General features: G+C 38.0%; 1 protein-coding gene across 1 annotated transcript in view; it reads right to left on the bottom strand.

Annotated features, from left to right (window-relative positions):
- The window catches only part of LOC121417481 (exosome complex exonuclease RRP44-like), a 31,056-nt gene extending 17,209 nt beyond the window's left edge, over positions 1–13,847 (bottom strand). The window contains exons 1-8 of the mRNA XM_041611233.1: positions 13,511–13,847; positions 7,877–7,939; positions 7,358–7,452; positions 6,178–6,359; positions 3,196–3,284; positions 2,447–2,620; positions 1,134–1,277; positions 389–511 (exon numbers count right to left, since the gene is read on the bottom strand). Of these exons, the coding sequence (XP_041467167.1) occupies positions 389–511; positions 1,134–1,277; positions 2,447–2,620; positions 3,196–3,284; positions 6,178–6,359; positions 7,358–7,452; positions 7,877–7,939; positions 13,511–13,735 (1,095 nt within the window). The 5' untranslated portion in view covers positions 13,736–13,847. The remainder of the gene's footprint in view (positions 1–388; positions 512–1,133; positions 1,278–2,446; positions 2,621–3,195; positions 3,285–6,177; positions 6,360–7,357; positions 7,453–7,876; positions 7,940–13,510) is intronic.
- Between the last annotated feature and the right edge of the window lie 1,460 nt (positions 13,848–15,307).

Here is a 15,307-nt window from a genome sequence, read left to right as displayed (position 1 = left end):
ATATACTTTCTAAGTTATGACGTCATTTCAAAAACTTAACCTCAGGTTAAGATTTGATGTTATTTGATGTTATTTGACGAAGATATGACGCCGCCGCCGTCGGAAAAGCGGCGCCTATAGTCTCACTTTGCTTCGCAGGTGAGACAAAAATGAAAAGAATTTTTGAAAATTTTGGCTCCCCACAATTTTTTGCAGAGTTAGACCTTGGTCTAATTTGAACCTGACTTGAGAATACAAGCCAAAGTCTCTTGTTTGCCATTTTTTTTCAACTCGTCACCTTTGGAAAATATGTGTTGTAATTGTATGAATATTATTTCATGACCCAGATGAGCTTCAAAAGATTGTACACAATACAGTTTCTGCTACAAAGAAAGAAGATAATTCTCACCCCTTGGACTGCAGGAGGCATAATAACACCACAAAATGGCCGCCAATTACGCTGGATGATACCAACAACGCGACATGTAGGTATTGCTCCCTTCTTAGGACTGCTGATTGAGTTGTCAGTATCCTGAGAGATAGAATTTTTACTCAAATTAGGAATGAGCAACATTAGCACTGTCAGTTTAACATTAAACTTTATTAAGACAATGACATGGAAGTTATAAAAAAAAGTGAATTACAAGAAATACAAAGGAATACTGAATACTATTTGAAAACTTTATGTAATGTGACATCATGAAATCTTCAAACAAGAATAGACATGCTAGATAAAATCCAGGCTGGTTCCAAACTACTGCAAGTGAACCAATCAGTTTATCCCATATAAGCATTTCAGTAACAACTTGCAGGCATGTTCTGGCCTGGTCAATTCAGTATACAAGCCCATGATCCCTCTCATTTTATTTGTCGGTTTCAATGCCTACAGATGGGGGGAGGGGCTTCACAACAAAGAAAAAAGGGAGAGGACAAAATAAAACCAATGGAAAAGGGAGAAATACATTGTTCTGAGTTTTACATCAAAATCTGTAATAAAATTACATTTTGGCATTTAAAAAAAAAGTTCAAAATTTTGCCCTATAAGCCACATCTGGCCACCTCAAATTTTTTTGCTCATTACGCTACTGGTGGGTTTTACTATGTTGCATTACCTTTAATGAATAGAAATATTTCAAAATCCAACAACATCTCACCTCATCTAGTACATCTTCTTTTGATCCCTTGTCTTCTGCAATAACAGTAGAGGGCGCTGTCCATTGAGACTCTGGAAGAATTTCTACTGCTACAATATCACCCTGCACAGCTCTGTTCTGATTGGCCAGTCCTTTGATGAAAACCTTTGTTTAAATTACAAGAGTTACAATTCAATACAGAGTTTGTACATCAAATTGTATACATGAAAAGTTTTTATTGAAGATCAAGGGCCTATTAATTAAATAGATACAACTGTGGTGACTTTGAAATTATGGCAACTACCATGGTAACAGGGATCAGCAACCAACCACAATAAAAATGTTTATGGTAGTTATAACAATTGCAAAGTTACCATAGGAGTAAGTCCTTATAAAAGGGCCTCAGACATATTTCTTTAAGGTATTGTTTATTCCTCCCTCACAATGTACAAATAGTCACATAATCCAAAACACTAACCATAAATAATTGCTAATACTATAACCATGGTTCATTTCCATAATTTTCATAGAGCTGTGAGTAATTTCATTTAACTGTGGGATAAACAATATCATATCCTACATAAATCAAATCCTGTATGCTGATTGGTTTAAATAGCATCATGTGACCAAACTTATTCGCACTATTTTGCGATGATGTAGAAAATGAAACGCCCACCGAAGAAAATGTGCTATTCCGTGACGTCAATGATGGAATAGTTGACTATTCCATCATTGATGTCACAGATCATGCAATTTCTCAGGCACACCGGTCAGCGAGTTGACTCTACCGGGCAAGTCCCGTAAAGGGACGGCGCAGGCACAAATCCACGTTCCGCTGAGCGCATTGTTTCGGAAAAAAGGTAGATCAGCCTGTGCAGCGCGTTATCTATATTTAAGTTCAGATTAGGAAAAGATGAACTACGTGTACAAGAGTAGATAAACTATTGTTCTACCTTATTCAGTTATTAAATGTAGGATATAAAACAAATATACCAGGCTTTTATTTCAAAAGTATAGCGGGAATTATTTATCCTTGGTTGTACTGGCCAAATTACTATTTTCTCGGATAGTAATGCCAGTCCAACCTCGGATGAATAATTCTCCCTATACTTACTCAAAGCCTGGTATATTTGTTTATTATTCAATGGGCTTTATATGCTTAATCACAATGAAATCAGAACAAACCATGTTTCTAGAATATGAATTGAGGCCTATAAATTTATACACTTTTAAACTCACTTCCTCTTCTATGACAATCTCTTCCAACATTTTTGTTTTCTTAAACAAAGTTCCTTTACTACTAACTTCTTAACCGTACAAGTTTGTACTCTTACCATTTTCTCCATTCCTTGTACACTGACGTATCCCTCCCTAAAGTTTTCTCTGCTTGCTTTGAATGTCCCTTTCTTGTATCTCCCTTCCTTGATACCAGCATTGATTTCACAAGAGCTAAGGTGCTCTGGATAGAGAACGTTCTTGCCTCCTGGTGCTGTGATGTCACTATCATTCTATCAATGGAGAGAATCAAATATCCCAAGAAATTCAAACAATCGTAGCCAAAAGTCACTTTAGGTGATTACATTATTGATATTTTCAATAACCCAGGGACACATTGAAAGAAGATTTGCAACCACACAGAAATCCAAATATCAATGTAAACAGACCTTCAACAATGGAGAAGTGTGTATTTGGAACATGCTCATTAATTTTTTGTTGCATTTTAAAGAACTTTAATTGCCTCTGAATGAATATGAAAAAATAATAATGAAGACAATATTATAATGTTCACAATGGGCTGCATACCATTAGTTTAACTGTAGCACGCCTACCCTAATCAGGTGCACAAACATTCACGGAATTTCTTCTTACCCGGTACCCATTTACTATACTTGGGTGAAGAGTGGCAAATATAGATTAAAGCCTTGCCAAAGACCCAAGTGCTGTGGTGGATTTAAATGATATGATTAACTGGTCAGAAATTAGAGTTGTCTGGAAAATTTGAGCCAGGTATTTATTCAATGATATTGATAAACAGAATAGCCCTACATTGTAATGATTGAATGCTTTGTATGGAGCGACTTACAGCCTTGCGTTGTCTTTCCTTGGTTTCAATCTGAGCCAGTCTGTCCATCAGCTCAGGTCTGCCTTCCATTGCCTTCACATATTCATTGACTGTAACAACAAAACAAACATTCTAACTAAGCTTTTTCGATATACCGGTATTAGTAATACCGTTCGGTATGAAAGTCATACCGGTATGGATACCGCCGTTGAAATTTCAATACCGAAATACCGTTATTCCAAAATTTGAAAATATCATACCGGTATTTTCTTCTGTATTGTCATTTATGGGTATTTTTACAGTAAAATTAAGCCAAAACAATAAGTTCTTTGGCTCTCTCAACATATTTAACGAAATCAGAATCCAATAATCTAACCTCGAAATGAATACATCGCCCCTTAACTACTGTCTGAGCTCCGTTAGCCGCTGCATACGGCCTCGGCCCCACCGCTACTGATACTGGGGTGCATATGTCGGCTCTGCTCCATGCACTCGACACAGCTACAGTAAACAACAAAGTCGACCGAGACGGAGAGCATTTCATGAAGAGTTTTTTTCAGTGGTTTCAACAACAGATTTGCTTTCCGCCAATCACATGCGAGGGTTTCCTAGCTTGTAACATCCCTCTACACAAACAAAATCACTGACAAAACTCTTTTTGAAACACTCCCTAGCCTGCCTTTTGACCACGTGGTGTATTGCGGGCTTCAACAAAGTATCAACCTTGGCTTGGGGCGTTGACAGACAAACTACAGGGATTAACACTTGTTTTTTCTTTATGCAAGTTTTTTTCTCGGACTGCTCTTAACTTGTATCAATGGGAATGTCCACTGAGTTTTTTTTTTGGGGGGGGGGTGCTGTGCATTGACAGACAAACCACAGGGATTAACACTTTTTTTTTCTTTATGCAATTTTTTTTCTGGACTGCTCTTGACTTGTTTCAATTATGACAAGTTTACTTTTATACTATAAGCCTGCTACAAAAATCGTCTGACCCCCCCCCAAAAAAAAAATAATAATAAATAAATAAATACATAAAGAAAAAATAATACATTAATGAATAAATAAATTGAATATGAAAATAAAAAAAGACATAAAATGTTGATAACATCAACAGGAAAAAAATGTTACGCCATCCCTCTTTGTTTATTTTGATCTGTGAAGTGATCGTAAATGTAAGAAAGTGGCTGAGAATATTTGTGTGATTTGTGATGGGTGTTGTATCCGTTTTGTGCATGTGCGGTCATGAATAAAATAAAATAAACTATTGGATTGATTGTAATTTAAATTTATGATGGTCTCGTGGCGTGATAAGATGTTGATCAAATAAAATTTGGCATGTGTGAAAGATGAAATTGACAAAAAAGAGGGGAAGATCGAGATTCGGAGAAGAGGATGTTGATTGTTCGTGGCGGTAAGAGAGGGGTGGTGACGGGGAGAGAATGGGCCGATGGGAAAGAGAGAGTGAAGAATTAAGGGGCTGGGGAGATGAAGAAAAACAAAAGCAAGAAAAAATGAGTGAAAAAGAGGCAGCCGGGGGATAAGAAGTTTAGGGGGGGGGTTACTTTTAGACAACGTGGAGATTCACAAGAGGGGGGGTTCAACACAATGGACATTTATAAGAAAAGTTATTTACGAGACGTCAAAATTTGAGGTCAACAAACTTTGAACCTTCGACGAACACGTGTTGATGTGAGTGGTAAACAAAAGGGGCGAATCTGAATGTGAATGAGTGGGGCCAGATCGGTGAAGGGAAAATCACGCATATATCCTTAACATTTTTAGCAGGGAATTTTGGTGCTTGGAAGTTAGGGCATGTACACACGTTTAGCAAAGTAAGTAGCAGTGAGTTTGTGCGGTGTAGCATTTGGCAACTTGACTTATTGATTTCGTACCATGTGCTTGCTGAGATAATTTTGCACACATGCACAGGTAATTCACAGCTCTCGTTGGGGAGAGAGCATGATCGTATAACTTTTGGTAAAGAAAGAGAAAGTTTTTGTCAATGAGAATGGACCATGCTGAGCATTCCTCAGCTGACCACAAGCATCCCCTCTTTATCCGAGGCCATATCAGGGCTAAACAAACATTGGACACTGTTTGCACAATAAATTGGGAATTTACTCGGTATTAGTCGGTATACCGGTATTGAAGCTATTAGTAATACCGGTATTGAAAATATCAATACCGAAAAAGCTTAATTCTAACATCCACATCACAGGAACATACTTGTTCATATACTGGAACAGTGAAATACATTACTACAATTTTTTTTTTCTTTTTTAGGGGGATTTAACAAAACATAAAAATAAAAGGCTTTAAACTGATCATTTCAAAAGCTTCATTTGACCCCCCCCCTCCCTCCCTACATACAGATCCCCACATCAAACCAAATGACAAAAGATTTATTGTACAGTTATAGATGCAAGCTCTCACTGCAAAAAAACTGTAGGAATTTGATGACTGCAATCTCACTTTGCAATGCAACTTTGTTAAACAACAGGTCAATTTCACATCTTTAGGGCAAGGCCACTTTTCTATCTAGGGCACATTTACATATTACAGGATGAATGGGAAAAAATTAGAAAGTGCACAACAGGACCCAGTCTTACAAAGAGCTACAATTGATCCAATCAATCGTAACTCTACGGAAATCCATAATTTTTTCGCCATGAAATTTGCAAAATGTCCTTTGTAAATAAAGGAAACCACACCAAAGTGTCAAAAAAATCAATTAATTTATGGATTTACATCCATATCTAGAAAAAAGTTTGAACAAACATGCATTTTATATTTTGACTTTGCTGGCTTTCCATAGTTGCGATTAATTGGATCAATCGCAACTCTTTGTAAGACGGGCCCCAGATCTCCAAGGCAAATGAGAGCAGTGTGAAGGCCAGTCAACAGGGCTACCCATGGTCATGGCCTTGGATTATTGCAAGCCTCGCAACAGAACATTTTTATTCTTAATTCCAAGTCTGGCAATGCCATCTCTATAATTACCTGTGAATGCCCTACAACCCTCTTTCCTTGCTTTATCTCTATTATCAACATCATTGGTGAGCAGGACAATCTTGATCTCAGTGTCTTTGAAGTGATTATCATACCAAGTAAGGCTCTTCCGTATTGCTCTATCATTGAAATCATTAGGAGATTCCTTCGGTTCTATCTCAATATATGTCTCTCTGTGGAAAAGGAAATAATGATAAAGGGCAAGTTGTGACTAGTCTGCAGTGCAAACCCTTCACTCGAGTTAAAGGTCTGAATGTGCAGCCTACTCATGCCTTGTGTACTGAAGGCCCTCTCGCTCAGACAGCAAGTTTTGTATCTGCTAGTCTTTGCGTGGAGACACACTCGCTGATCAAAGTTTTAATCAGGGTCTGTGCCTGCAGACTTAGATGTGATCTCCTACATGTAACTGGCCCTCAAGGGAGCATTTCATGAAACATGAAGCCGGCGATTTCCACTGAAAATGTTATAAGCTACTGAAATCCTTGGATCTGATTGGCTCTGCACAATCAGTCAGTGAAAATCATTCAAAAGAAGCTTCATGAAACACAGTACTTTTTTTTTTTTTTTTTTTTTTTTTGACTGGTCATGTTGAATAAAGCTTGTTATCGATAGCAACAAGCCACTACAATAAGCTACAGCAATCTTGCCAAGATAATGGCCAAGATGATATTCATTACCTATTTCTAGTTGATTTTGCTAACAAGTTTCATGACAGCTCCACCCTAATGCCCACTGAGTAAGATGGGCAACCAGGCCTGTGGGCAACAGAAAATTTTATAATACCAGTGTTGTAATACTTCTACCTGATCATAACCTGGCAAAAACAACTTGACCTGATTTATTTCAAAGCCATGTCATGCCACTGCCTTGACCGTGTTTTAATAATGATAATACATGGGCTATACACTTATCGAGCACACAATTGTGCAGAGGATGATCATGGCATATTAAATCCTATCGATAGTTCTCTTAAATAAGAGAAAAGAAAATGTTTACTTAGGATACCAAAATGATTATAAATACTTGCATCCAGCATTTAGTCACATGGACAAGTCTGTATTATAGGCATCTATCTCTCTGACTGAAAATATTTTTAAAACAGAATGTGAATTGTAAAATCCACAATATTGACCATAAATGATGATAAATCAAAGTGAAGTCATATCCTCACCTGTGATGTTCATTTGTGAATACATAGAACTTCTTTTTGTCATTTGCAATGAGATCTCGTATCCTTTTGTACGATGGCAAACTTCTGTGTTTGACCTGAAAATAGAAAGTGATATTTTATTTTAATAGTCAATAAGTAGACTGTTGAATGTTATCACAATTAATAATGTGATTAAAAAGCAAAGTCTTGAATTGAACAGAAAAATTCGTTATCTCTCAGTGACAGATGAACTGCCAATATAACAGTGTGAGATGGAACCTAATAAAATAGACATCTAAAAATCAATGCAATTTCAGACAGCACTAGCATTTTTCAGATATTTAGCTAAAAAATTCTTAGAAATGAGAACTGATTGTTCTACACTTCTGCGTGATTTAGTGGCATCACTTCCCCTACATTCTCATATTTCCAGTCTCTTTCTCACAATATACCATCTTGAAAACACCTACACCACAAGTCTTCTTTTTATAGAATTAATACACACATAATTTAATCAATAAATTTGTATTTAGCCCATACCTCCTTCTGGACTGTCTGCAGGAGAATGACATTTTTAATTGCTTTGTCCTCCAGTATATCCACCTGTGAAAGATAGAGAAAAATACCCTTAAGAAATGTACATATTTAGATACCAATGTGATGTGGGAGTTGTACTTCTGGGCCCTGTCTTACAAAGAGTTATGATTGATCCAATCAATTGCAACTATGGAAAGCCAGCAATGTCACCATCTAATATACATGTTTGTTCAAAATTTCTATATATGATGTATATTCATACATTCACTGTTTTCTTGAAATTCACTATGCTTCTCTTACTATTCAAAGGACATTGTGCAAATTCCTATTAAAGAAAAAATTATGACATTGATGTACTTGAGGCTGATCAAATCAATCATACTCTTTGTATCACCCACCCAACCTTCTCCGATCGCCGTCAGCACAGCTAAAGCTGAGCGTATGAAAGAGTTGTAGCTGACGGCGATCAAAGAAGAACCTGGCTGATCCAGATCTGTTAGTCATCAAAATTTGCTATTTTCCAGCATATTTTTTCAGAAAGCTTTTAAGCTGATTGTATTTGATATAAATTCATCTTTATTTCTTCCTTGTTTCCCTATCATAAAGCAAAATTTATGAGTAATTGAGGAGGGTGCAAAAGTGCACCCTGGCCTTAGACTAGTTTCTCCAGACACTGTACTGTAGTAAGCGGTGGTTGTTTGCTCCCCATCACAAGCCTAATTGCAAATGACCGTCATCCATCTATGTAGTGTAAGACCAAAAAATCAGAAAATATTGAAAAAGTAATCTAAAACAGCAGATTTATAAGCCTACGTCAGACCATATTTTAAATGCAACTTTTGCGAGCAAGCCAAGAATAAATCATGTCACCACTCACCTAGGCTTGAGGACTCCATGATGATGTCTTTTTTAAATACTTATACATACTTCTTCATCATTAAGTCTTGAACCACCCTTTCTATATGTATAAGAGGCACATGTAAACAAATATGGATTTCCCTAGATATTTATTACATGATTATAAATAATTAGCAGTATTATACTAATAATTTATAATCACGTAATAAATTTTAGTATTTGTGAAATAATAATTTTTATCTATAAATTGTTCTTCAAAACAGCATCGCTAACCGGATGTAAGTCATACATTAAAGCTGTTCAAGGGTCGACCCACAACTGGGCGTTGTGGCGTGCACCTGTAATCCAAGCTGTGGGGAAATTAAAAAATGATGCAGAGGTTCGAGGTTCGAGCCCTGGTCTTTCGGATGGTGACGTTAAAGGTCGGTCCCAGACGTGAATAATCATATCTGATTGATACACGTCTGACAAAACTCAAATACACACACACACCCTATTTATTTGTGTTGTGTACATTTGGATGGAGGGATCTACATGACATCAGTCAGGTAAGAAACCTTTATTTTTTAACATTTTTTTTGACTAATTTTTTAAACCTTCCTACGCATTAGGCATAGGACACCCAAGGTTTCATTACATGCTGCTGCGCACAGAAAAATCAAGCCATAGAAGTCGTGTGTTGTGGACACCAGAAGTGGGATCACAGCACGCACGACCCACTAGTTAGAAATCCACTGCCAAACATGGTTCATGGCAGGGTTGGGAAGTAAATACCAGAGCGGTAATTACCGGTGATAAATACCAGTAAATAGGGTCCAGTAAATAAGATGGGCATCCGGTAAATATGTAAAAAACAGGAAATATGATTTATAATTTCTTTTTTTCAATAATTTTAGTTGTTTTTAACCTCAACAAATGAAATTAGTGTTCTGAAATAATTAGAATCGCAAAACTCATAGTAGAAACACACAAACAGATGAAATCCATACTGCATACATGTACATTCCCAAACACACATAGGATCTAAGTCCACACATACGTACACAAACTCAAATTATGTTCCTGGAAATTGAATAATCATATTAAAACATGTATAAACAAATATTTCTCCCGGGGTTCAACTCCTTACATGCCATTGTATCTCATTACAAGATGATTTTTTTTTAAGTGTGAATAAAGCTCAGTATTCTACTGTATGTTAGGAGTTTTAGTTTGGACATGTATCAGTGTGTACTAGTGGTTGCTGGTTTTGAATTTTGATATTGCTTAAAGAAAAAGATCTTCTTGTAGCCTAAAAAATTACACAACTCAGATAATGCCATTTTTAACATTGCAATTCTTTTGATATAACTTTTAAAAGCAGTTTAATAAATACAGCAAACACAAAAATTAAAAAGCACAACTTATACAATGTACACAAAAGTGGAAAGAGGTGTCAAAAGTTGTTTCCTTTAAGAAATATACATGTAGATGAATACATTAACAACATAATTGACATACTTTAGCTGAATGTTTAATGGGAAATGTAAAATAAATAACTTGTACAGTTTGTCATATTCATATTGATTAAAAGCTATTGTAAACAAATCAATCTTGGAGCACGCTCCATTGTTTCCAATGTTTTTTTTAAGCACATGGCATTTTTTTCATATGCTAATACAAGTTTATGCTCATTAATACATGTACATGTATTGTAGGTATTTATGAATATGGTATTTTATTGATTGACTTAATGAAGAACATCATATCTAAATTAGATGTATATTTGGGATCTTTTTAGTATTTTATTGTATTTTTTTCAGCATTTCATGATAACAGACATAGATAACACCCAAACACAAACATAAACACACACACACAAACAAACAAACACACACACACTCACACAAATGGTACACACCAGACCAACCATACTCGCCACCTTTGTTTTTTTTATGTTAAAAATTTGACAATCCCTATAGAAAAGTGAGTGGAAAATTATATTTCCCGGTGAAAAGTGGTAAATACCGCTTATTTCCCGGCGACCAGGAAATAAGCCTCCGAAGCGGGAGGGAAATCATGATGCGAGGTTAGTATACTATACTATAACCTCGCAATACGTGTAAGTGGGCGTAGGACAGTTGAGGCGCACGGCCAATATGGGAGACTGTCTCCCATGAGAGAGATTATCTCCAATATGAGAGTTTTGTAAAGATTTTGGGTATCCAATTTCAGAGACAGTCTCCAGTTTGGGAGACTAATTTCCTTTGTTTACATTTGCTGCAAACAGATTAGCTTGGCCGTAAATGAAAATGTGACAAGAGGTGGTTTCAGACCGCCTCGAAGTTCGTCAGTACCAGGTATTCTCTGATCGGGAAATTAACCCCGATCAGAAAATACCAGGTATTTTGGTAAAGTGAAAGCAAACTATGCATAATTTCCCCGAAAGAAAATTCAATTCAATTCAATTCAATTCATTTATTTATTCAACCATCAAAAGGATAAAAACAGTACAATATACAGTATCAACAAAGTATCAGAAAAACAAACAAACAAATAGATGGTTCGGAGACCCCAGAGAAGCAATGCTTATGAAAGGGGTCACCACGCGATACATTAATACATTACAATTGACAAAATTAAGGAGTAAAAATCCCAGATCAAAATTAAAAGAAACACTCCTGCAGCAAAAAAAAAAAAAAAAAAAAAAAAAGGGGGGGGGGGCAGCACTAATGTAAGATGTGAGATAATATGCATTCGATCAATAAACACAAAATAACATTTTCCTGCATAAAGATCTAAATCTTGATAAAGTAGAACTATTTTTTATATCAAAATACCCGCTAAATAGTAGGTACTTGGCGAAATTACGAGAACTTTCGCGGGGATTTTTCCAAGGTCGCAGGTCTTTTGGCGATGTGAAAGCAAATTACGGGAACTTTTAGCCCAGCATGTCGTAGGGCACGGCGGCGTGGGTAGCTGCTGGGCAAGTGAATTTGAATCTCGCGCCTTGCCTGCTTATCAGACCATACTGCGCATGCTCGTAACTTCGGGAACTTATCCCGAAGGGTACGTTTCGGGGTGGTGTGAATGCAGGAATAATTAATGGGTATTTTTTAGCCAAAAAAAAGTTCTCGTAATTTAACAGGGATTCTTGTGATCGAGGCGGTTTGAAACCACCTAAGGAGATCTCCCTTTTCACCGTCTACTTTAAAAATCCAGTCTACTTTTGTTTTGATAAGGATTTTTGTTGTCATCCACACACAAAACAAATGGGCTTCTGACGTCAGTGACACAAAATTTTGGGTGGAAAAAACTATGCTCTTGTTGGTGTTGTTTCTTTTGTTCTATTGCAAAGCAAGTCTCCAATACGGGAGATTGTCTCCATATTGGAGCACAGTGAACAATTGTGTACAAAGGATAACGGAATGTGAACGCTAGTGGTCATGTACATTTTTGCTTATTACATGACGTCATCCAGCCACTGCCGAGAGCCGATTGATGAATGAAAATATAGTAAGCATGCGTCGCGTGAATATGCATGAAATTGCAGAGTTTTTATAATTTTCGATCGATAACAGAGCGATCCAATCACGAACCAAGACAATTTCCCGCATTCACATCGTGACCGGATACCGATACTTCTGCGTGCAGTCCAAAGGAATTATTTTTGGGACCACGTGGACGTGATCTGCACGAATGACCAATCAGCTGTCTCCGAATCGCTGTGCGGAGACGATCTATCCGTTGTACACAGTTTATGGACAATTGTTTGTTGTGTGAAGAGAGTCTCCCATATACAATGTATTATTGGACATGCGGCTTTAGTAGGAAGGTGTAGAGATTAATAAAATCACAACCATTTAGGCCTACGTGATATTTAATAAAAAAGATGGATTTCCTAGGGAAATCCATCTTTGTTTACGTGTCTCTTATAATTATACATATATGAAGGGCAGTTCCAGACTCCAATTTAAAAAAAACATCATCATGGATCGAGTCCTCAACTTCAAGACTACCACTCACCAGTCATGCCAGTGTTTTTCTTCTTTTTTTAGTTTACTTTCATAAACACCCCCGGGGGGGCACTCAGTATATAATGCATAGTGGGTATGTGCCGCGGAGGGGACCCCCATTTTCACACTCAAATTTCCGTTCCAAGGCATAGCATTTTTGTCTTATTGAGAAAAAGAACAGAGAAAGCCGCTCCAAGGCATAGCATTTTCTTCTTATCGTGAAAAGCGAAGAAAGAAATCCGCTCCAAAGCTTCGCATATTTTCCGTTACGCCGTTCCGGTCGCATTGATCTGCTACAATGAGCCGAAATTTTGGTGAAAGGCGGCCGCTGAGCGAGGTCCGACCATTCCCTCTGTGCTAGCGCACCCGGCGCCCGTGCCGCCGGGCTAGCTGTATGCACGTATGCTCGTTCCATGGGGATGCATATGCGCACTCACAAGCAGGCGACTCGTTCCAAGGACCCCCGTTTTCACAAACATTTGTAGTTCCGAAGCCCGTTCCGAGGACCCTCCTTTTTACAATTAGCCCGCTCCGAGGCCCCCGTTTTTTGTCTCGCCCGCGGCACACCCCCACCACTTTTTTGGTCGAGTGCCCCCCCCGGGACTTTCCCCCCTCAAGTTTTAACTTTCATGACTTTTAAGTTTTGCTAATGCTATGCTAGGCCCATAATTTAATAATGATTTATAATAAATCTTTGATGTTCTTGTTCCAACTGATTGTAATTGAGCAGCCATTAAATTGCCCACAATCACGACATCCTATTCTTTTCAAGAGGGCAGCTCACCTGATGCAAAACTACATTTGTATCAAGAAGGAGATAATGAGGATAGCGGCACAACGTGTTTTCCACTTCGGGCACTGGCTCCTTCTCCAAGACCGTCTTGTCCATCGGGCATTTGGAACAAGCAGCGGATCCACACCAAATATCGTCCCTCAGATAGTGCTCCCTCACAACCTTCATCACTCCTCCTTTCCGAGTCTTCTTCACAAAACTCCTGGAAGTCAACATGATTTACTTACTGACCTTATTCAACGATCACAAAAACCTTTAAAAAAATCTTGATCTTCTTCGTTGGCACAAGATATTTGCACGCGAGACCATGTTTACCATTTGATATGGTGTCTTCTATAATCACGATCAAAATGAAAAATTGGGGCAGCCGTACCGACAAAGCGAAACGTCGGAGATTGAGCATTAAAAGGGAGCAAATGGGGGTGGGGTAGGGGAAGCACGGGGGAAGGGGAATGAGCCCCGATCAGTGGCGTAACAGGCGGGGGCAGGGGGCAGCCCCCACCGCTAGCGGATTTCACGGGGAAAATTTGTAAAAACGGGGAAAAGAAAGAAAGGAGGGAGAAAGAATTAGGCCTATCAAAGGGCCCAGAGGGAAAGGAAAGGGGAAAAGGGGGGAAAAGGGACTCGGAAAAGTTGGAAAGAAAACTAAGAAAAAAAAGATGGAAAACGGAAGGAACGAAAGAAGAACTTTTGTGAGAAACAACAAGCCACCGAAATAGCCCTACTGATTAGGGAAATGAATTAAAAGATATGACAAAATCGGAAATCGGCATGAGCCACAAGCTATGATTGGAAAACAAAGGAAAGGGGCAAGAAAAAAAAAGAATAACTTAGTAACACGACTGGGCTGCTGAGGATTGAAAATAAAGAACGGGAAGAAAGATGAACTGTATTTAAAACTGTGTTATAAGCTTACTAAAATTCATGCAATAACGGTCGCAATCATTACTTTGGCTAAATCTCCAAAGCTACCGGGAGCTTTGCCCCAGACCGCCATTCAGTAGGGGCTTCATCTAACCTTCGAAGGCTCTATAACGCCACCCCCCCCCCCTGTATGGACCCTTCCTACATTAAGCTTTACGTTCAATCACCGGGGTACAGGGGCAGTCTAATTGGTTCCACGTACCATGGGAAATAAAAGAAAATATAAGAGGCAACGTAATGAAATGGATGGAAAACAAATAATGTGTTATTTGCTGAATATAATGGGAAATCTGTCACATAATTTGTATTTTATTTCAAAGGGAAATTTTTTTGGCTCGCTTCGCTCTCTGGCGACTTTTTACAAATTTTCCAGCTATATGTTGTGTCCCCTCAAAATAATGATTGGTTCATTATGCAACTGCATTGAATTAATGTTTTTTACACAACATTAATTCAACGCAGTTGCATAATGAACCAATCATTATTTTTTATCATACAGTATATATATATACTGTATACCCGCGATTATATGGGGCGGCAATCCGTAAGGTTTAAAATGGCTTTGATATCAAGAGGTCTCCGCCCCGACCATATGCGGATCTAGGGGGGCCGAGGACTCTAGCCCGCCCCCCCCCCCCTCCCCCCTATTGGCGGAGCAAAAAGGGGGGATAGATAGAAAAAGAAGGGAAAAGAGAGGAGAAAATGAAGGGGAAACATAAGAGGAGGAAGACGAGTGAATATAATAATTAGATGAGGGGAAGACTTGGAAAATGATTTCTTTTTTAATTTTTCATGTCACCATATGTTCGATCGTGCTTCGCGCTCGCATTGCCTTTTTAGTGATTTACATGTATGGAACTTAAA

This window comes from Lytechinus variegatus, chromosome 1 (genome assembly GCF_018143015.1).
Source record: "Lytechinus variegatus isolate NC3 chromosome 1, Lvar_3.0, whole genome shotgun sequence".
Taxonomy (NCBI): domain Eukaryota; kingdom Metazoa; phylum Echinodermata; class Echinoidea; order Temnopleuroida; family Toxopneustidae; genus Lytechinus; species Lytechinus variegatus.
The sequence above is the reverse complement of the archived record's forward strand: the minus strand, read 5'-3'. Positions and strand labels throughout refer to the sequence as shown.